The sequence below is a fragment of the Diadema antillarum genome, unplaced genomic scaffold (genome assembly GCF_040938485.1).
Source record: "Diadema antillarum isolate AM-2024a unplaced genomic scaffold, OU_Dant_1.0 seq00000984_RagTag, whole genome shotgun sequence".
Lineage (NCBI taxonomy): Eukaryota > Metazoa > Echinodermata > Echinoidea > Diadematoida > Diadematidae > Diadema > Diadema antillarum.
The window spans coordinates 266,117-290,247 of NW_027271824.1; the positions used below are offsets into that span (position 1 = coordinate 266,117).

General features: G+C 39.2%; 1 protein-coding gene across 1 annotated transcript in view; it reads right to left on the reverse strand.

The window, feature by feature from the left end:
- The window catches only part of LOC139742195 (chromodomain-helicase-DNA-binding protein 1-like), a 28,801-nt gene extending 16,931 nt beyond the window's left edge, over positions 1–11,870 (reverse strand). Inside the window, exons 1-9 of the mRNA XM_071652773.1 lie at positions 11,663–11,870; positions 10,155–10,267; positions 7,981–8,093; positions 7,223–7,337; positions 5,595–5,708; positions 4,445–4,601; positions 2,166–2,254; positions 1,584–1,653; positions 869–979 (exon numbers count right to left, since the gene is read on the reverse strand). Coding sequence (XP_071508874.1) covers positions 869–979; positions 1,584–1,653; positions 2,166–2,254; positions 4,445–4,601; positions 5,595–5,708; positions 7,223–7,337; positions 7,981–8,093; positions 10,155–10,267; positions 11,663–11,759 — 979 coding nt within the window. The 5' untranslated portion in view covers positions 11,760–11,870. The remainder of the gene's footprint in view (positions 1–868; positions 980–1,583; positions 1,654–2,165; positions 2,255–4,444; positions 4,602–5,594; positions 5,709–7,222; positions 7,338–7,980; positions 8,094–10,154; positions 10,268–11,662) is intronic.
- Between the last annotated feature and the right edge of the window lie 12,261 nt (positions 11,871–24,131).

Here is a 24,131-nt window from a genome sequence, read left to right on the forward strand (position 1 = left end):
TCACAATTTAATTAAGCAGGGTACTAAAGAGTGATCAGGGAGAAACTTGTCAATTACATGCAACTCAACGGGCAGAAATTATACCTATATCAGGGAGGCTTTTGTATTCTATTGTCCTGACATGAAGAGAATGGTAAAAGTGTCATGGCTGAGGAGATAAGAGCGCTGTCTGTGAATCACATTAACGTGATGGGGATCGTGAGTTTGAGCCCAACGAAGCCCGACGTGTTTGCCCTTCAGCAGGGCACTTTGTCCACATTGCTGCTCTCCACCCAGGAGTACAAATGGGTACCCAGTTATGCTGGTTGATCAGCATGAGCGCACCTGTAAAATGGCAACTGGCTGGAATACTCCCCAGGGAGGGGAGAGTGAGCACAGTTAGTGCTAATTGGAAATAATGTATCCAGTATTGAGGGTAAAAATAGTCTGTAAAGTGTTATGACATTCTTTACAAGTCTAAAATGAGCTATACAAAAACTAGCTAATAAAAAATAGATAATAATATTGAGTTTTCAGATTGCCCCCAACAGAATCAAGGAGACTTGGCAGCTATGTATACCATGTACCTACATATCCAATATCTCTGGAACAATCCAAATACAACCCTGGTTCTGAGATTCCTAGCAGTTACTGACCATTATACAACTATTCAAATTTTCTGATCAGTTCCAAACTGTCACATTTCATACTACTGCCCTCAACAATGTAACTATTGTGATGTTATATTCAAAAGTTTTCTACAAACTTGTCAAGAAGCAACATGAGTAAGCTATAACATGTGTTAAACCTAGCATCACCCAAAGATCTACTCATTCTACTCTGCAGCCCATTATAGAGCACTGAATCTGCTGATGAGGAAATTAATTACCGTCGAAGAGGTAGGGATGGTTCACACACTTGCGGAGCTGGACGAGAACATTCATGAGACTCGTCTTGGTCCGGCCCATACCTGGGACATCCAGCTGCTGATCAAAGGCAGCTGAATAAAAAGAGAGAGAGAGAGGTAGGTGTGAGGTTGCTGTGATATTTCCAAGTACTCTTGAACATAGGTCCATGATTACATAAGTGCAGCTGTGGTTACTATTATATTAGCTGCCAACATTTGACTGATTGATAATAATATCATGATAACAATAATAATAAACACTTATAGAGCACTTAATACTGACATTTCCAAGCGCATTAATGAAGAAAAATATCAAATCAAAATACAGTAGTTTGCATGATTGTTCATGAAACTCCAAGCATGATAATAAATCAAATTTGAATAACTCAGCCTGTACCAGAAGCACACACTCACACTGATGATGTGAAATTTATAATTTCAAAATGTCTTTTTCTGTGCAGTAATATCGTGAGAAGTACCACATAACTTATCAGTTTTTAATGTAGTATAAGTTTGCAGAATTAAATTTTTACGGGTTTGAATTTGCCTGTTCGTAGAAAGAGTTTGGTACTGCACTTCTGCATTGCATTTGTCTGTGCAATATATTCATGAAAAACCCATAATTTACATTCGAATGGCACAAATTCTGATGACATGGAAAAGTTAGAAAAGTTTCAGAAATGATCAGTGAGCTTACCATAGTCCTTTGTCAAGATTGCCTTGTACAACTTCTTCTGAAGGGCAGTCAGTCCATGAAACAAGATGACCTACCAGATAAAACGTCAAGAGAGCAGAAAAGCAAAGTTTTAGTAAAGGGGATGAGTAAGTATGGGTAGTTTGCTCTAGAATTACATGACAATTCAATATAATCACTGCCAGTGATAGATCCCATAGTTCACTGATACAGGAATATAGTGAGTGAAAAAAAAAAAGTCATATTGTACATAAATGTATACACATCTTATTTTAATCTATTCTTACTACATATTCAAGTTCTTGTATGTTTCCAGACAACACAGATATACTGCGATTAGTACTCATTGAAAGATGACAGTCAGAAATCTAGGAATGATCTTCAATCTTAAAGTAAAATTCCTTCTTGTCCTGTGGACAAAAACTCTAACACTTACGATTTGCTCAAAACTGTGATGCCACACACAACAAAATGAAGAATGGGAAAGGAAATCATTCATTTGTAGTAGAATGGGGCATTTATTCAGAATAAGCTGCAACAGAAGGTTTCAGATGGATGACAAGCAGTGTAACAATACAATGATACCTCAGACTTCTTGGGCAGATCCAGGACCACCTCTGTTTTTGTGCGTCTCAGCAGAAACGGGAGCAGAATTCTGTGCAACTTGTCCATCACTGCCAAAAAAGAATCACAATTTGCAAACTGTACGAGATGCAGCTGCTGGAAGCATCGTTTCTCATTGTTGGAGTGTAGTTTATGTGTTTACTAGTGTATGCTAGTCTCTTCTCAAGGACAGGGTGACAAGCCAGCTTGGATACTAGAATTAACTCTTTATATTAAATGGGTTAGTCAAATACCAGTTAGTGATTGGCTAAACAGAGTCACATGATGGAGGTACATTCGTTATGTTCGCCCATGGGCAAATATTCTTGGTAATGTTCTCCCATGGGAGAACATTTTCACGTAACAAATGACAGAAGGCCTAGGACCAGCCACCCGCGCGCGCACAGTGAATTTGGCTCTGCGCGAGCGAGCGATCGAGTGCGTTGTGCACATGCTGCAAGCATGCTGGTGGTTGCAAAGATCGTACATTTACACTCTGTAACCATACAAAGCCGGCCCAGTCGCGTCGCTGTGTAGCGCACTGCATATGAACAGCGTCTGGTCGGGCTACGCTAGCTACGTACACTGAATCTCTACGATCTTTGGTGGTTGACGTTGACGTATTTGACTAACCCAAATAATATAACAGATGATGACTTTTGTTGTCGGGAACATGTACCAAACGGTCCACCCTCAGGGTTTGAAATGCTATTTCGGGAGGCTATAAGTCCCTCGACCTCGTCTCGGGACTTATAACCTCCCTCAATAGCATTTCAAACCCTTTGGGTGGAACATTCGGTATGTTCCCTCCCCCGCCAGTCATCATCTATATAATGTTCCATGGAGAAATCCCCTGTGTGCCACATTATACTGAGACAACAACTGAGATAACAGACAACAGTCATGCCGAGGAAAAACATTTTGTTTTTCAGATATATGAAACTTTTATAGATTTTTATTACCCTGGACAACTAAAGAGCAAAGTTACAGAGGAAACGTCAAACTTTACTTTGATGTAAATTGCATGACAGATATATGACTGTTTTTCTTTCAAATGACCAGTAGTTACATTATTGTAGAGGCATTACTTTTGCATACAAAACAGTGGCTGAAAATTAGAATATACTTGTAAATTCAGTGAGGAACACCACTTGATAGTCAATGACCACATAAAATGCAAGCTACATGTGGTAGGAATGGAATCGCAAGAAATGTTCTCATTGTATAGTGGTGTTTGGCAATATATTGATTGGTTTGGGTGGGATTGTGCATTTGAGCAAAACATGCGAACTTGGCATGCCATTGACCAAGTCAGGCATGTGAAAGTGGCACATAAAGAGTTAAGAGGCTTGCTTTGAGGCCCTGCCCAGATAAGCAAAGTACAGTGTTTTTCTTGTCTCCTATGATAGGTAGTAAATAACCACTATGTCCCTCAGACATGACTTAAAACAGTGGTCCTGTGCATCAGAGAGTCAAAATTCATACCATAAGTAGATCCACTGCATATCTCTATAATCATGAAGAGCAGGGTGTCAACCACAACAATATGGTAGGGCGAATGATACCAACACCATCTGGTTTGCTTTAAGTAACCAGGAATTGTCAGCAAACAGTATTAGCCTATCACAAATCAATTTTAGATTTGAATAATGTGCACACAAATAAAAATCAGGTGAATGGTTGTTGCTACCCTATTCTTTATTTCTCATCAGACCAAAAAGTTTTCCCAAAGAATTTTTGGAATGCACAGTTCTTCCAGTCACTGCAATAGTCACGCTATTCTGCAAGAAAAGTTTACTTGGCATGCCATCAATGGTAGACAAATGATAAATTCTGATTCTAATCTTTCAAAATATTTGCCTGATTGGACTTTCTACCTTCTCCCCCTTTTTTGAAAACAAATCAGAGGATGAAAATAAACTCCTTCAAAACCTCTTTGCTATCTGCAGCATAGATACACAAAGAGACGTTGAGAAACTGCATCCACAAAACTGCATGGTTAGAGATGCAAACCAAAGCAACCTTTCAATTTATTTACCATTACAATTATTTACCATTATTCATTACCATATTGAAATAAATCATAGAATACATTTTCTTTTCTTTTTTTAACAAAAGCTGTTTTTGAGCAAATTGAGAGCACTGAGGATTGTGCTGGGCTGTCCCTCACAAATCAAGATACAGCGGACAACAGAGAATCACATCATACAAACCTGCAAACATACGAATATGTAGCGCACGAAGTGAGAAATGACCTTTACCTTCCTTGTCACTTGTGTCCGAGAACTCATCCACAAACTGATCGCAGAGGCTGCGACGGAAGATTCGTGGGGCAATGAAGGAGAGAAGTGAGTAGAGTTCGCGAAGGTTGTTCTGCACGGGAGTGCCAGTCAGAAGGACTCTGTGTCTAATGTTAAACTATAAAAGGGAAAACACATGACACGATTTTAAATAAGAATGCACCTTTAATAATTCTCTGATCATAATAATTCATGAGATTTACTCTAGATTTCTTCATGCCTTTGGTGTTTTTGTTTTATTTTGTTTTTCTAAGTAAAGGGCAGTACAGCAGGGGGTAGGAAGATGTTGTCTGACACTGCTCTTTTATAAAGGATGTATGCCATCAATTTTTGTGTGATACAATTTCTACATTGTCAAACAAATCCCATCTATTCAATAACAGAATTAATCATTCCATCATTTTTAAATGAGTGACAAGGTACCCAAAAAAAAAAAGGACAGAAATGCATGCAGAAGTAAAAAAACATGCAGAAAGAGCAAATTGTTTATTATGCTATCAAGCACACAAATTCAATACTAGATACTGTAAAAGTGGTTTCTTTTGCGGTGGTTTTATTTTCGCGCTTTTCGCGCTTTGAGGTTGAACCGCGAATTTAACATCACGCGAAAATGTTTTGAAGTCGTCGCTTGTTAAAACGCTATCATTACCGACCGCGAATTTAAACACACGCGAAAAAGTCGGCACCGATGGAAACCGTGAAAGTTTCTGTACGCAAAAGAAACCGCTTTTACAGTACATGAATTCATCAGATTTTTTATGTTTGCTTTCGTTATTTGTTATTGCACAGTTTCTTCACCATCTCTAGTTGCTCATAAATGCACACCCAGTGACAGAATGAAGTCATTTAGGTATGACAAGGAAGCTAGCAGCATCAAACTATAGAGGGGGAAGTTTTTTGTCCATCTTCAAAGCATGCAGTTTGCAGTAGCCAAATCAATAGCCCCGCTCCTCACTTGAATGCACACAGGCCACCATCTTGGTGTACCCCCGCAAAATACTTCACACACAGTACACAAATGATGACAGGGTACGCCAATATGGCTGCGGTGGCGATAAAACACATGCTCGAGTAGTTCTTCCCCCTCTACAGTTCCATGGCTGACACTCACCTCTTTCAGAGTCTGGTGCAGCAGAGACTCCTGGTTTTTGAGGCGATGAGCTTCATCCACCACCAGCACAGCCCAGGAAATCTTCTCGAGGAAACTTGTATCCTTTATGCACATCTACAAACAGCAAGAATATAAAATATGAAGTTTCAGATGAATACTGTCCCCCTTGCCTCCCTAAGATAAACACTCCATGACTATTGGCATCATTTGCTGATAGTTACCAGGGGCTGATCCAGGAATTCCGTAATGCGGACGCGCCTTTGCCCCAGTGCGCCCTCCTCTGGATCTGCCATTGGTTACACATCCACTAAACATACTGTGTATCACTAATAGGTTAGAGCACCTTCCACTAAAAAAAAAAAAAAAAAAATCTAATATCTCAACATATGATGTGAAGAATTTGAAATGGAGTTTTTAAACCTGGTCTCTCCCTACACTAGTTTCCCTTTGATTTACCCTCACACAAATGTTTGTTCTTTTAAAATAAGACAAACAAGATAACTGCAGGCATCCTTTGCACCAGATTGCTGCTTTGACAATGACCAACTCTTGAAGAAAAGGGAATTGCTGTTGCTTCAAAAATGACCATTTTAAAAATGTTTAATGCTGATTTCCGTAGAAACCAATGGAAGTGTCACAAGAACACATTGGCTCATCTATTGTATTAGCCATATATCCCGTCCATTCATTTTTTTTTTTTTTTGCTTTTTGTGAATTGGGATTTCCCAATACTGTATACGCTATATATTTCGCGGGGGGTTTATTTTCGCAAATTTCGCGGGTCGGGAGCTATTTGCGAAATCAACAACACGCGAATATATTACCTTCCAAAATGAATCCCTTGCCTTGATGATAGGAACATTTCAGTCCTAGTATACCATAACACGGCTTACCGAACAGACCATACTGGCTAAGCTTGTTTATGTACATATAGCCCGTCCACGTCTACTTACAAATACTGTAGAGAGCCAATCCATTATCGCAAGGGGACCACTCGTCAGAAATCTAGCGCGATGGACTTAACCACTTCAAAAATGTTGAATTCTAACTTACTAGTTCGCAGAGTTTAGCAAGTGTTTTTCATGCAGTGTATAACTAGTATCATTCTTATTTGCTAGTAAGTTGAAAATTCACACTTTCTTTGCCACTTCATATTTTCTCTGGTCCCCCAATCGCGAATTTAACCACTCGCGAAAATGTGTGACGGCGGCAATTCGCGAAAATGTATGTACGCGAAAATTATATCGTATACAGTAATTCGCGAGTGGTTAAATCCACAATTGTGGAGTACAGTACTGAACGGACAAATTATGTATATGTGCATGTCACATTCATGTTCGGGATCAGGGTTAATATCTTGGTGTGTTTTTAAATTAGCAAATAGCACCCAAGTCACAAAATTTGCAAAAATAAAAACCTCATGATATATTTGGTGTATGCAGTAATTTGAATATGTCAGTGCAAATGATATCAATGTTTTGTGAAAAACTGGAAACTTGAATTCCAAAATTGTCCTCAGTCTGACTCTCTTGAACCATCAGCCCTTTTGTATGTTTGATTTTACTCCATTCATCAAAGTTACATTAAGTGCAATCCTCAAAAGGGAAAAAGGAAATTCATTTGCGCACCTCATAAGTGGTGAGGATGACATCGATGTTATCCAGTCCTGATATCTCCTGACGAAGTTCTTCCCTGTACTCCTTGTCACCAGTATAGGACACGACTTTGAGATGTGGAGCAAATCTGTAATGGAGGCGATATATGGAAGAAACGGTATCTGTGCATGTATTCTTAAGTTTGAATGAAAATTAGCATACACTGAGTTGGATAACCAAAGGTGGGTGACTTTCAATCATTGCTGTAATGGAGGTCAGCTATAGTAGAAACAGTACAGTTGTATCTTTTGAAGTTTGAGTGGAAAATTAGAATGCACTAGTTAGATAAACTGAGATGGGTGAATTTTAATCACCTGTGTAAGAAAATGATGTCAGACTTTTCTGGTTTTATTTTCAGAATCAGTCATTTCTCTTTCAGAACCAGTTCAGTGGATAAGATACGGATAAGTGTTTCCATTTATACTATTTAACCAAATTTTTTTCAGAAATTACACCAAAAATACTTGTTTGCAGTGTTACCTATGCGACACGTAAAACATCAGTTGAACCTGTCCATCTATTTATGACAAAATATGCCCAAGGAATTTTCTGACTAATCACTTTCCTTATTGACAAAAAACTGTTCTTGTTGTACCTATCTTGCTTATTCAAAAAGATAGCTGTCATGTAGCAAGACACACTTTCAATATATTTCAGAGTAACAGAGTTTCAAGCTTGCCTCAAATGAAGAAGGAAACAACTGGAAATTCTAAGATATTGTTTAGACAAACCTTTTCAATTCATCTTGCCAGTTGCCCATAACAGACAGAGGACTCACAATCAGAGCTGGTTCGTTTTTGGTGGCAGTTTCAGGGCTCAGCATATAAACTAGGAGTGAAACAGTCTACAAGAAGAAATGAAGGAAATAACTAGAAATGTCGCTATGGCGACTGGTATGCCTCCGCCATAATGCATGATTCTCCTAATAGGTCTATAGTACATGTGGACAATGTGTGATTACATTTTCACAAAACTGGCAAAATATTAAAATGACATGTTTGTCACAAATGTATTGAATGTTTACCTTCCTTGACCTATGTTTAACTGGATGAATAGGAGAGCATGTATTTGGGGATTTAAGAACTTTAAATTGACTTTGACCCTTTCATAAGTTTATGCACTGAGTAATTTTCAAGGTATGGAGAAAAAGTGCAATTTCTGTATTGAACAGTAAATTGTTATCATTTTCATCTGGCCTTTGATTTATAAGAGAATCACTGTCAGTCAGAACATACATAAATATGTACTAAGTTTCAAGATATTCTTGAGCCACTTCCGAGATATGGAGAAAGAAGTAAGTGGCAGCACTTTCAATTGATGTTTGACCTTTTGACCTTTGGTCTTCTTGGCAAAAAAAAAATCCCAGAGAATCTCTATTGGGTTATACATGCATACATCAAGTTTAAAAAAAAATAATCCTGCTGGCATTGCATAAATATAAGGAAAATAGTAAAACTTTGAAGTATTGCCCTTGACCTTTGACCCCTGACCTTTGACCCCATGAACCCTAAATTCCCTAGATAACCACTGCCAGTCAGTACATGCATATATACTATGTTCCACGAAGATACCTTGAACAATTTTCAAAATACAGAGAAAAAAGTGAAATGTTAACATTTTACTTGACCTTTTGACCTCATGACCCCAAACTTTCACCAGAGAATCTTAATTGGTAATACATGTATACACTAAGTTTCAAGAAAATATCTTCAGGCATTGCATAGATATGGGGGAAATAGTGAAATTTTAAGCATTTGACCTTGACCTTTTGACCTTTGACCTTGAGCATGTGCACCCAAAAGTTGATGGGCACAACTTCACCCCCTGATACACATACATGCCAAGTTTCATTAGGATACCTCAAAAGGTTTTGGTAGTTACCCTGTCCACAAAATTCATTACGGACGGACGGACGGACGGACAACCCGAAAACATAATGCCTCCGGCACCACTTCGTGGCGGAGGCATAAAAATGAAAGAGAGTGAAACAAGCAAGGTACACAGTGCTCTCCCATTATAAGGAACACGGTTGTAACAAAATTCCTATTAGCAGTACAATGAAGTAAAAATTTAGGCCTCAACACGATCAGCGCTATATTTTTTATTGTTTGCTTGTTCGGTTATAATGAAATTTGGATATAATGAAAGAAAACTGCTGGCCCTGACGACTTCATTATAGTGGGAGTCGACTGTACACGATTGTACTTGACATTACTTCATATTGATAGAGTAGTATTACAGAAAGTAGTAAGCATTTATGAGTTCACTTTTAAACAACTCATGGAACACTGTATTATGTAAACATTAATCTTCGGTGGTATTTTTCCAATTACTTACTGGAGAGCAGCAGCACAAGACAAAATAGCATGAAGTAGTACTTTTCTCCAGATCTGTCCCCAATTGTAGTCCTACACAAGGGACTAAAAGCCATTGGTTGCTTGCTTACAAGCATTCAATGCATCATTAGCCGTCCCATAAAAGAAAATCAATCTATAATGCAAACCCCAAAATCAACATATTGTAAATTTGCCTGCCAACATCCTGCAACATTCCTAAATTACTCTTTTTTTTTTTTTTTGTATATATACTTCACATGGGTACTGAGATGTGACTGGTTTTGGAGATAGTCACAGGGATTCTTCATTTCCTTAAACATCAGTCAAACAGGAGCTTAAAAATGCTACAATAGCATTATTTCTCTTTGCTGATACGGTGAAATGACCTGCTTTAGTTCCAGGTACATTGTATTGCCAACAGCTCGTTTTTGCACAATACAGTATGGATCTGATATTGGGATTCCTGCAACAAGTATTAAACAAACAATAAAAAAGTGCTAAAAAAATACCGCCCACAAAGAAAAGCAAATGAAAACTTAAACAGAAACAAAATCTTAAACCAAAATTACCTGACATGTTTTTCCAAGTCCCATCTCATCCCCAAGTATGCAGCCATGGTTTCTATGGAAACGCTGAGCCATCCAGTTGGCCCCTTCAAGTTGATAGGGTCGTAGGGTGATGTCTGAGTGAAAATAAACCGACACAAAGCTATTTACAGCAATTAGTCTAGTTCACAATCATTTCTGTTGCTGTTTATATACAAGCTGCAAGTGATATACTTTTTATAGTTGTTGACCAGAAACTGTACATCTGCATATTATTGCTGCTGTTGCTTACTTTTTAGAGTCGAAATGGCAATAAAAATGTATTTTTAGGAGTTTCAATACTAATGTACTTTTTTTACCCACGCGAATATCTAAAATTCCACATATCTGAATTGAGCCAAATTTAATCCAAAATCACAGTTAGGGTAAAACCCCCAGTATTCAGTCATTTAAGCTTTTCTGCGATATTCTTTAAACTAAAATAATGCATACATACATCATATCTACAACAATGTATGTGAAATATATCAAATTTCTTTCATCTCAATTTTCATTTTGTTAAATATCTCATAGAATTGCACAAAATCCCAAAATATATTACCTTGAAAATCCCCCAGAATACGGTCACCGCGACCAGAATTCGGTCACGCCATATGCGCGTTCAAAGTCAATGCGTGTTCAAGGCAGCTGAAAAATGCGCCGCACACTACCTTGTTGGCGCAAAATTGCATCGGCGACGTTGCGGCACCCGTTGGTGACCGAATAATGGGGAATCGGCACTTGTATTCAACCCTTATACATTGAGTCACTGCACGATCGGCACGTACGGAAATTTAGTTTTTCTTTTGCGTTTTTGAGGAAAGCATCACACTCCGAGCTTGCGATAAGCAAAATCTCCCGGAAGAGAACAGCGTATTTCTCAATTTTTAGCGCTTTTCGGCGACTCGTACTCTTAAAACTGGGCTTATTCCGCGCGCTTTTGGAAAGTCGCGCCAATTCTGCACTTTTGACAGTGAAATTTGGGATTTTGGATGGATTTTTTGGAGGGGACTAAGGGATTTTCCTGTTGTGAATGAGTGTGCAAGTATGTGAATTAGTGTGATTTGCGTGTGTTGTGACAGTAGAACTTTACTGGCTGGTGATTAGTGATAAGTGACCGAATTCCGGTAGGTGACCGAATACTGGTACTCTTACCCTAGTACATTGTACTTATTGGCTGATTTCCAATCATTCATGTAAATTTGAACCAAAATTGACAACATGAACGTCAACGTCGATATCAACGCTTCACGACAGCCGATTGGGTTCAAATGTATGTGAGTGATTAGGAATAAGCCATTTAGTATTTTCTGTGAATTTGATGCAATGTAGTTTGTTGAAATTCAAGATATCCACATGGATACGAAAGTAAATTTACATCATCGCCAGCTTTGCGCCTCACGATAAGTTCGGCTTTTCATTCCTTTATAATGCATGTTCCTGCTCAAACGCTTTACTGTATCATTCTATTCGTATACCAACAAATCACGTACCTTTCAGGCCGAGCTCAGAAAACTGCCCAGCAGAAAGTTGTTCAAACTTGGTATCTGCATTTTCAATGCTGTTGATTTTCGTGAGGAGTCGGTCCATGATGTCGGCAGGTTGTTGTCCTACTGGCTGCTCGAATCCTTACTGTGCGGGAACTGTCAAGTCAGAGCTCTTTTAGTTTTACTAGTACCCTACTGCATACAGGGCACAAAAGGTAAGCACTGCACACGGCTAGACTACACAGCAGCCACAGGATCCCTAGGCCCTGCCGTAGTCTGCATGCTCACTCGATCGCAGCTTGAATGATCGCAAGTCCCTGCTTGCAATGATGACATCATGGTTATAAAAAGGACGGACCAGTGAGCCGATAGTCCGGGAGCCAGCGGGGGTCAGCCTAGCTGAAAAGGTTACCAATTTTTATGTGTATAGCAATTTAGTACATATGCCCCTGAGTATGGAAATGCACGTCTGGCTGGTCATCGGTGGTGGGTGTGGCCAGGAGGGCCACAAAAAGGACCCCCCAAAATTAGGCTAGCCTAGCTGGAAAAGTAACCCCATGAAAACAACTGGAACTTGTTCGTTACACTTACAGGATAAATGAATGACCATTGCCAGACGTTTTAAGTGGTGGGGGGTAGCCGCCAGACGCTCTTAAAGGCCCAACTCCAGCTAGGCTAGCCTAGCTGAAAAAGTAACCTCATGAAAACCACTGGAACTTGTTCGTTACACTTACAGGATAAATGAATGACCATTGCCAGACGTTTTAAGTGGTGGGGGGTAGCCGCCAGACGCCCTTAAAGACCCCCAATTTTTCCAGCTAGGCTAGCCTAGCTGAAAAAGTAACCTCATGAAACCCACTGGAACTTGTTCGTTACACTTACAGGATAAATGAATGACCATTGCCAGACGTTTTAAGTGGTGGGGGGTAGCCGCCAGACGCCTTTAAAGACCCCAATTTTTCCAGCTAGGCTAGCCTAGCTGAAAAAGTACCCTAACAAAAAAGTCCTGTGGTACTCCCTGTGGTACTTGTCGGTACCACACAATGTACCACACACTTGTAATGTTACCACAGGAATTGTGCGGTACTGTACCACAGGCTTGTAGGGTACTCCCTGTAGTACTTGTCAGTACCACACAATGTACCACATAAATAAATGTTACCACAGGAACTGTGTGGTACTGTTTTACAGGCTCATGTGGTACTCCCTGTGGTACTGGTTGGTACCACACAATGTACCACACAAATATATGTTAACACAGGAACTGTGTGGTACTGTGTCACAGGCTCGTGTGGTACTCTGGGATGTACCACAGGGCAGTACCACAGGACATTACCACAGGAAAGTTCCACAGGACAGTACCACAAGACAGTATACACACAAATTGTCCTGTGGTATTTTGGGACGTATACCACACAACAGTACCACAGGACAGTACCACATGAATTGCCATTTGGGACGTACCACAGGAGAGTACAACAGGAATTCCACAAGATAGTACCACAGGACAGTACCACCGACTTGTTTTGTGGTATTTTAGGACGTACCACAGGACAGTACCACAGGGCAGTTCCACATGACAGTACCACAGGAAAGTACCACAGGACAGTACCACAGGAAAGTACCACAGGACAGTACCACAGGAATTGTCCTGTGGTATTTTGGGACGTACCACAGGACATTACCACAGGACAGTACCTCACGACTTGTCCTGTGGTATTTTGGGACGTACCACAGGACAGTACCACAGGGCAGTACCACAGAAAAGTACCACAGGATAGTACCACAGGACAGTACCACAGGAATTGTCCTGTGGTATTTTGGGACGTACCACAGGACAGTACCACAGGATAGTACCACAGGACAGTACCTCACGACTTGTCCTGTGGTATTTTGGGACGTACCACAGGACAGTACCACAGGGCAGTACCACAGGACAGTACCACAGGACAGTACCACAGGACAGTACCACAGGATAGTACCACAGGGCAGTACCACGGGACAGTACCACAGGAAAGTACCACAGGATAGTACCACAGGAGAGTACCACACGACTCGTCCTGTGGTATTTTGGGACGTACCACAGGACAGTACCACAGGGCAGTACCACAGGAAAGTACCACAGGACAGTACCACACGACTTGTCCTGTGGTATTTTGGGACATACCACAGGACAGTACCACAGGACAGTACCACAGGATATTACCACAGGACTGTACCTCACGACTTGTCCTGTGGTATTTTGGGACGTACCACAGGACAGTACCACAGGGCAGTACCACAGGACAATACCACAGGGCAATACCACAGGACAGTACCACAGGAAAGTACCACAGGATAGTACCACAGGACAGTACCACACGACTTGTCCTGTGGTATTTTGGGACGTACCACAGGGCAGTACCACAGGACAGTACCACAGGATAGTACCACAGGACAGTACCACACGATTTGTCCTGTGGTATTTTGGGACGTACCACAGGACAGTACCACAGGATAGTACCACAGGACAGTACCACACGACTTGTCCTGTGGTATTTTGGGACGTACCACAGGACAGTACCACAGGGCAGTACCACAGGGCAGTACCACAGGACAATACCACAGGAAAGTACCACAGGATAGTACCACAGGACAGTACCACATGACTTGTCCTGTGGTATTTTGGGACGTACCACAGGACAGTACCACACGAATTGTCCTGTGGAATTTTGGAACGTACCACAGGACAGTACGACAGGAATTCCTGTGGTAATTTTCGATGTATACCACAGGAGAGTACCACAGGAACTGTCCAAAATCCCACAGGAAAATCATAATATGGTGCTATTCCACACAGAAGTACCACACAGCAAATTAAATTCGTAAGTACCACAGAAAAATGCTACAGGATATTCTTTTTTTTTCTTAACATTTTATACCAGAGGACTATCACATCAGGAGAATATCAAACAGCAGTACCACACAGGAGTACCACACAGGAAAATTGTAAGGCAGAATCAACTGAAATTTATAACAAAAATACAAACAAAAAAGCACATATTAATATTCCTCAATTAATTGATAGATGAGTTATGCTGTGAATTATAACAATTGATTTGCCATTACTTATCCTGTGCTATACTCCTACAGTATTACCTATTTAGTGAAAGTGCTGATGTAAAGCATGAGAAATTTCATAAGGACTTCTGTGGTACTCCTGTGGTACTCCTGTGGTACTCTTGTGGTACAAATTTTTACATAGCTCATGAATATTCATAAAAAGCACTCTAGATTTTAGAAAATACATATATGTCTTAAAAAATCAAAGTATTAATGATGGAAGTTACTTTGAACTTTATGAAAGATTGTCTAATTATGTTATGTTATTTCCAATATCATAGATATTGTTATGAAAGTGTAATTTCATATCTTGATAATAAAGTATAATCGAGTTAGTAACCATGCCTTAATGCTTTACGGATAGACGGCCATATATATATGTACTGATAGGGTCGATGGCTACCTAGGAATAGAATATGACTAGACCCTATATAGATCTATTATAGGACTAGATTGGCACTTGGCCATTAGATTCTCGTTTGAGGTTATATGTTAGGAGTAGGACAGGTTATTAAGTAGGGCCATGTTTGTCCTGAAATCCATCACTCACCTATCAGGAATATTCCGTGAAATGTGGCTAAAATTCTCCCAGATTTTTTTTTTTTTTGATCTGTCCTGTGTGGTACTCTCCTGTACGTGGTACCATGGAAATGCTGTGTGGTACTGCCCTGTGGTAATGCTGTGTGGTAATGATCGACCTGTGGTACTGTCCTGTGGTACTGTCCCAAAATACCACAGGACAGTTCCTGTGGTACTGTTCTGTGGTACTAGTCCTGTGGTACTGCCCTGTGGTACGTCCCAAAATACCACAGGAATTCCTGTGGTACTGCCCTGTGGTACGTCCCAAAATACCACAGGAATTCCTGTGGTACTGTCCTGTGGTACTGTTCTGTGGTACCGGTCCTGTGGTACTTTCCTGTGGTACTGCCCTGTGGTACGTCCCAAAATACCACAGGAATTCCTGTGGTACTGTCCTGTGGTATGTCCCAAAATACCACAGGACAATTCCTGTGGTACTGTCCTGTGGTACTTTCCTGTGGTACTTTCCTGTGGTACTGTCCTGTGGTACCGTCCTGTGGTAATTACCACAGGAGTACCACAGGACTTTTTCGTAAGGGTAACCTAATGTAACCCACTGGAACTTGTTCGTTACACTTACAGGATGAATGAATGACCATTGCCAGACGTTTTAAGTGGTGGGGGGTAGCCGCCAGACGCCCTTAAAGACCAAACTTTTGCCAGCTAGGCTTGCCTAGCTGAACAAGTAACCTTGTGAAACCCACTGGAACTTGTTCTTTACACTTACAGGATATATGCATGACTGTTGCCAGACGTTTTAAGTGGTGGGGGTAGCCGCCAGACGCCCTTAAAGACCCAAATTTTTCCAGCTAGGCTAGCCTAGCTGAAAAAGTAACCTAATGAAACCCACTGGAACTTGTTCGTTACACTTACAGGATAAATGCATGACCATTGCCAGACGTTTGAAGTGGTGGGGGGTAGCCGCCAGACGCCCTTAAAGACCCAACTTTTTCCAGCTAGGCTAGTCTAGCTGAAAATATAACCTAATGAAACCCACTGGAACTTGTTATTTACACGCACAGGATATATGCATGGCCGTTGCCAGACGTTTTAAGAAGTGGGGGGGGGGGGGGGGTAGCCGCCAGATGCCCTCAAAGACCCAATTTTACCAGCTAAGTAGAGGTCGAGATGTCTGGTAACTAAAAGCAATGCAATGAAGAATTTAAAGAGTAAGTACAGAGTTTTACATTTCGACTTGTTCGTCACTCTTTTTAGTGCGAGAATACCTTGCCCTTTAACCCTATAAAGCCCAAGGGGGGGGGGGGCACATTGTGCCCCCTACCATATTTTCATTTGCCACTCCCACACCCTCTACACTGCTCTACTAGATTTCAACCAAATTTGGTGACTTTTACTACAATCTTATTGTAAACATTTTGATATATAATTTAGCTATGTCCGATATTGCTGGTTGCCATGGCAACCGTAAACTGACAACCATGTTCGCCAGATTTTGCGTGATTTTCTGTTCCAATTTCAGTTAACGGTATAATAATGGATGAAATGGGGTTTGTCTTGCCTGAAATTTGCTGAAGGACCAAAATGTGAAGTAATAATGGTTGTGAATTACCCTGAAATGCTCTTCTTATTGTTTCCTTTATTTTCATATGACATAGGCATCAAACAATAGATATAATAGAAATTATAAAAAATACAGCATTTTTCAAAGACTACCCTTTTATTTTGGGTTATATCACACAAGCTTTGCCTTTTATATCATTTGTTTATCATATTATCAATTTGCAAACTCAAAATTTCAATATTTTGGAAATATGTAATGTGATACCAATATATGTACCCATTCGAAGCAATATATCATTGGTTTCATATATTTCTTTATATTGTAATGAATAGCGCCCCCACATGTTGACCTTGAGAAAGTTCAACCATTACAAATAGTGAAGGTTGACTTGCTTTTCCTTTATGGTAAATGTGAAAATGATTGATATAAAATAGAAACGTATATACTGGGGAAAAAGAAATAAAAAGAAAAAACATGATTTTAGCATATTTTCTATGTATTTCCTTATATTTTGGTAAATAGCGCCCTCAGTGGATGACCTTGAGAAATTTCAAATGTCGGGTCATGTAGAGTATGAGTTGCTCTACCCATGTGCAAAATATGACGGTCATACATCATATAATAAAGAAGTTATATGCCCCCCCCCCCCCCCTCTCAGGCCTGGAAGGGGTGAAAATCGCTTGGGCTTTATAGGGTTAAAGATAAAGATAATAAGCCAGTTCGTGATTAGGTCGTGTGCACATTTTCCTAAATTACACTTTCTCTCATTTTCTCTCTCTCTCTCTCTCTCTCTCTCTCTCTCTCTCGCGGTTGGTTACCCACTAACTCTTCACTCGTTTTCAGACGTAATGATTTATGGCACTAGCATGTTCAACAATCTTGAAATTGCGTAGACAAGTTTTCAAGAATGGCCCATCAATTAACATTTGGGGAAGAATCCATTTCAATATTGTGCACAGAATGCATTAAAACATATGATTTTTTTTGTTTTTGTTTGGCCAAATACTACAGACAATAATGATCTCTTTGTTATTGTCAAATGAATGAGCTGGAAAAGCACCATTAGAAGGATTGCATGAATAATCATTACATCACAGATGCTCATCTTAATGATTTTTTTTTTAAGCCAACATGAATGCATGTTCAATGATAATAACAATAATAATAATAACAATAATGATAATAAAAAATTGATCCTTCTGCTCATGCGCACAGTGGAACTACGTACTGGCTTATCAAGTTAGTTAACCCTATTAAGCCCAAGCTATTTTGACCCTTCCCAGGTCCAAGGGGGGGGGGGGGGGCGCAAATTCTGCCACCCTATATGACTTTTTTATTATTTGATATATCATTGTCATAATGAATATCTAATTGTCATTAGATATTCATTAAATATGACAATTGAATATGAATATCTAATTGTCATTAAATATTCAAAAACAAAAATTTATGCTTTTCAGTAACTCTTTAGATAGCCTCCCAGGCAATATAACATTTGATACTACTCCCTTAGAAGGAGTTTCTACTTTTAAATTTCTTGGTGTTTGCGTTGATAACAAGCTTTCTTGGAGGAATCATATTGATAACATAATGTAGAATTATTTCACGTAACATTGGCGTAATGAACAGATTAAAATATTACCTTCCTTCATCTGCATTATTAACTCTTTATTCTAGTTTGATACTACATTATTTAAACTACGGGATCCTTGCTTGGGGTAATACATATTGGATATTACTTGATAAACTTTTTTTATTGCAAAAGAAAGTGCTCAGAATTGTTTTTAACCTAAGTACCCGAGAACATACAGACCCTTTGTTTTTTTATCATAAAATACTAAAAATCAAAGATTTGTATGTGTTTCAACTTGGCTAGTTCATGTTTAATTACAACAACAATTTTTTACCCAAATATTCCACGACTCATTTCATCGAAACAGTCATGTACATAAATATCCTACGCGACGATCCGATGAATTCCATCTTCCATTAATGAGAACCGCACATGCCCAAAATACATTTCTTTATACCGGACCCAGACTTTGGAATAACCTAGATAATAGCTTAAAAGATTCACCCTCATTCCTCACATTTAAATACAAATTCAGAAAACACTTACTATCTACTTATAATTCTTGATAATCTGAATTAATTGCTTTAATTTATGCTTGAAGTTTCACCTGTCCTGATGTCGCAGCACTTGGCGTGATCGGCATGCAGACCTCTCCTCTTCTCTCTTCTTTCTTCTTTCCTCTTCCTTTCCTGTCTTTTGTTCCTCGTAGACTTGTATTGTTACCGTCTTCTCTCTTCTCGGTACTGTCTCGCGTCTTATATGTGTGTGGGTAACTGAATGTATGTACGAGTGTGTTGTCCTTCATATTTTCCCGGTACACGCAGTTCAACGAACACTGTCAGGGCATTAGCATTGATACTCCATTCTTATTTCTTATTACTGCCGAAGCCAGCATATCTCAAAATAACTATATAGTCCATGGGCCAAGACCCGAAAAATGGGTTGTTGGTACCATCTGAGGTGGCAAAACCTTTTTGGTGTCATTTTGTTTGTCGGGCATAGATATGCTTATCAAGCTATGATAGCATTTCCAAATGAGTAGCTTAGTCATAATAAATGAATTTTTAACCAATTTGGTCTCGTATTTATATCCCTATACTTCTGAATCGAAACTAAACCGCTATACAAAGAAGAGCACTGCCTTCTGTATGTCCACAGGTGTTCTGTTGTAAACGCGGTGCGCTTAGTCTTTATTCAAGGCAGCGAAGGGAATATCCAAAGGGTTATGATGTCCACAGCTGTCACGCAGTGCGCTTAGTTCTTTATCTAGACCAATGTACCGTTATCATATCTAAAGTTCCTCATAAAAGGGATTATCTATACTGTTTTTATACTACCCTATCAACAAATACATCAGTTTTAAACAAAAATCACTCTGTTCATTTACAATATCATTCATTATAATGTATCGTAGTGTACCGGTACATTGTTTTTGCATTATCTTATATTGTTGGAGGGAAATAAAGCGACATTGGCGTGGTATCAGCATTTTCACCGTAGCGTTTTCACAGGAAAATGATAAATGATTGAAAAATACGGTAAAATTCACTAGGAATTGCTTTTGTTGTTGTTGTTGTTTTTAGATAAAAGGATATACACTGTATCATACGCTTTGGATATTCCCTTCGCCGTCTAGAATAAGGACTAAGCGCTGTGGACATCATAACCTTTGGATATTCCTTCGCTGCCTTGAATAAAGACTAAGCGCACCGCGTTTACAACAGAACACCTGTGAACATACCATAGAACTGCATTTTACAGCTCTATGGAACATACAGAAGACTGTGCTCTTCTTTGTATGGCGGTTAGTTTCGATTCAGAAGTATAGGGATATAACAACGAAACCAAATTGGTTAAAAATTCATTTACTATGACTAAGCTACTCATTTGGAAATGCTATCATAGCTTGATAAGCATATCTATGCCCGACAAACAAAATGACACCAAAAAGGTTTTGCCACCTCAGATGGTACCAATATCTGGCCTGGCCCATGGACTAATAGTATTACAAATGACTTAAGTAATCTATATTTGATACACTAGCTGTTAAAAAAACCCCTTGAATAATATATTGTTTACTCATTATTTATCTATCGATCTACGTCCCACAAGCTTTGCTTTTTAGTGGATCGCTATTTTCCATGATTGAAGTTATTTTCCCAGCGCTCACGAAGTATACATGCATTGTTCCTCATAATTATTGTACTTTATGTTGTTATGTATAATTTACTTCATATACTACATGAATCTTTTGTAAACGTTTGGACAATTTCATTTCATGATATGTATACTTTGTACTATGTTAATGATCTTCGTTGATTGGAAATAAACTATGATTGAATTGAAGAAAAAAAATTAGTACATAGGTAGAGCAACTCATACTCTACATGACCGTACATTCAAATTTACTCAAGGTCACCCATAGAGGGCGGTATTTACCAAAATATAAAGAAAAATATATGGGAAATATGCTAAAAACATGATTTTTATTCCCAGGATATATGTCTTATTATAGACCAATCAGTTTCATATTTGCCACAAATGATAAGCAAGGGGAATCTTATTATTTGTTATGGTTGAAATTTCTCAAGGTCATTACATGGGGGCGCTATTTACAACAACATAAAGAAATACATTATGAGACCTATAATGAAATGTTTTGGATAGGTACATGTATATATAGTTATCACATTTCGTATTTGCATAATATTGGAATTTTTAGTTTGCAGATTGACAATATGATAAACTAATTATATTAGTATAGCCATAACTTGGGTGAAGGAATCAAAATGACACAAAATAGAGGGGCAATCTTTGGAAAATACTGCTGTTTTCAATTATCTCCATTATATCTATTGTTTTATGCCGTTGTTACATAAAAAAGGAAATGATAAGAAAAAAAAATCCCAGGACTATAATTATTTCACATTTTGCTTCTTCAGCAAATTTCAGCGAAGAAACACCCATTTCATACACTGTAATCTTGTTAAGTGAGATTGGAACAGAAAAAAAGATGCAAAATCTGACTGACATGATTGTCAGTTTATGGTTGCCATGCCAACCAGCAATATCAAATATAGGTAAATTAGACATCAAACTGTTTGCAATGAGATTTTAGGAAAAGTCACCAAATTTGGTTGAAATTGGATCAAGGGCAAAGGAGTGGCAAATGAAAATCTGGTAGGGGGCACAATGTGCCCCTTGGGCTATATAGGGTTAAACCAGCAGCGGCGCTGTATACCCCTTGCGCATTAAGAGATGATAATGTAAAATAACAGGCTAAAGGGTTCTAGTATGACAAATTATTGCAATCATTGAGTAACAGTGATCTGAGTTTTTGTTTGAAAATGAATCAGGGACTCTTTCAAATTGAATTGAACGAGGGCCAGTTATGCAATTTCTTTCAGCTAATGGTTTATTGCATTTATTGAGCATTTACAACTTTACTAATCTATAGTACAAATTATGTAGTGCATTAGCATTGTGTTATGTATGAAATACGTGTGCACTTATGATGATTATATTAGTGTGTTGCATTATCCTGAGGTAAGAGTGAGTTTGATGGAATGCAATCTCCTGTGTCAAGTTCGTTTAAGGGTTTTAAATGCTTAGTCCCTCTACAACTTCAGTAGCGGTAGGATCTGGAGTGCCTCAGGGGTCGATTCTTGGGCCTTGCCTCTTTCTACTTTACATCAATGACTTGCCTGATGGTCTCGCGTCAAAGGTTCGCCTTTTTGCCGATGATGCAATTTCTTACATGACCATCGACAATCAACATCATACGCAAAATCTTCAAGAGGACCTAAACAAAATTGGTGACTGGGCGAAAAAATGGATGATGGATTTGAACACAGATAAGTGTAAGGTTTTGACAATATCCAGGAAAAGAAGTAAGGTGCAACACGTGTATCATCTGAATAACGCCCCTCTTGAATCTGTTGAATCCGTGAAGTACTTGGGTGTAACCATCACTTCTGATTTGAAGTGGACCCAACACATTAACAATACTGTCAATAAAGCCAATAACGTGCTTGCATTTCTAAAACGCAATCTTCGCATAAAATCTGATGTTAAAGCCACAGCTTACAAAACGTTGGTTCGACCAATTGTTGAGTATGCTTCCACAGTTTGGGACCCATCTACCAAGAACCTAATCCACCAAGTGGAAATGGTCCAGAGAAGAGCTGCGCGATTCACTTTAAATCGCTACCATAACACCTCGAGTGTCACCAAAATGCTACAAGAACTTAATTGGACCGCTCTGGAACAGCGCAGAGAAAATGACAGGCTAATTGTGATGTACAAAATACACAATAATCTCACTCCTCTTTCAGCACAGGACTATATCATCAAACAGGCTACTCAGTTAACGAGAGCCTCGCAACCACACTCCTACCAGGTACCATATTCGAGAACTGAATCGCATCGCCATTCGTTCTTCCCAAGAACTGTAAGGAACTGGAATTCCCTGTCGTCAGAAATTGTTTCAGCGCCATCTGTGGGATCATTTCGAAACCGTCTAACGGTTGATCACAGTGGCTAGTATTTTCGTCAAATTTTCTATGTGCTTGTAAATATCTGTATATAAATTGTATTATAATGTAAATAGCACCAGTCTGCAAGAATCTTCAGTCTATTGAAGGAGGCAGACTTAATCAGAAGAAGAAGAAGAACTTGAGTGTGCGTCCCTGAGCATACTTATATTATGATATATATAGATACAGATATGGTGAAATTGGTGTGTGGTTACGATTTCAATTACAAAACAATTAGACACAAATAGAGATATATCTATCAACTTGTAGTTTATTCAAACATTCTTCACAGAAGAAATATTCGGATATACTTTTTTTTTCATGTCAGACGTGGAATGATCAATCCATGCTGGAAGGATTGTTTACTTCACTCTCTATATGGAGGAGGTTGGATATAGGTAGTTTGCTTTGTTGATTAAAGCACTGAATCTCACACAGTGGAATTTGTTTTTCCTCATTATGAATACTAGACTTTGGCAGTGTAATTTTCCCAGTTAAGCATTTAGGTTGTCAATATTTTTTTTTCTTCACACAGCGATGTCAAAGACGAAGTTGGATTCATATATCTGCGCATGCGCAGGCAAAACGTACTTTACGCCCATAATGTCTCTTATTTAGGATCATTTCTCCAGTCGCCCTCCGAGTATCAAGTGACTGTTGTCATTAGTTGCTTTTTACCCTTTCTGCTTATTGTGGGAACGGTGAATATGCTGGATATATAAAGCCATGTTCTTCTTCTGCGTAAACGTTTGAAATTGACGAAATGTCAATTTTGTCACAGACAAAACGTACGTCCATTTCAATGTTGGTGATTTATGATCATTTGAACAATTGTCCTCCGTATCAATGTCTCTATTGTCGTTAGTTGTTATACCCTCTCCGCTGATTGCGAGCGTGATGCATATTATGCTCGTAGCATCGTCGTATTGTCATTGGCGGGCGTGGTCTAGATACTGGTTGGAGAGGGATGCGTTCAGGGTGTCGCACCCTGGTTGAAGGTCTCGGGTTGGCTCTGCGATTGGCAGGAGGATGACCCCAGTGTTGAGCAACGTTGCCCTGCATGTAAAAGAATCGAACAAAGAGAACTCAAACTTTGGTAATACTTTCGAGGAACAGGATGTATGGAATAACTTTAGTTGCCTTGAAGACACACAGTGTAGAGTT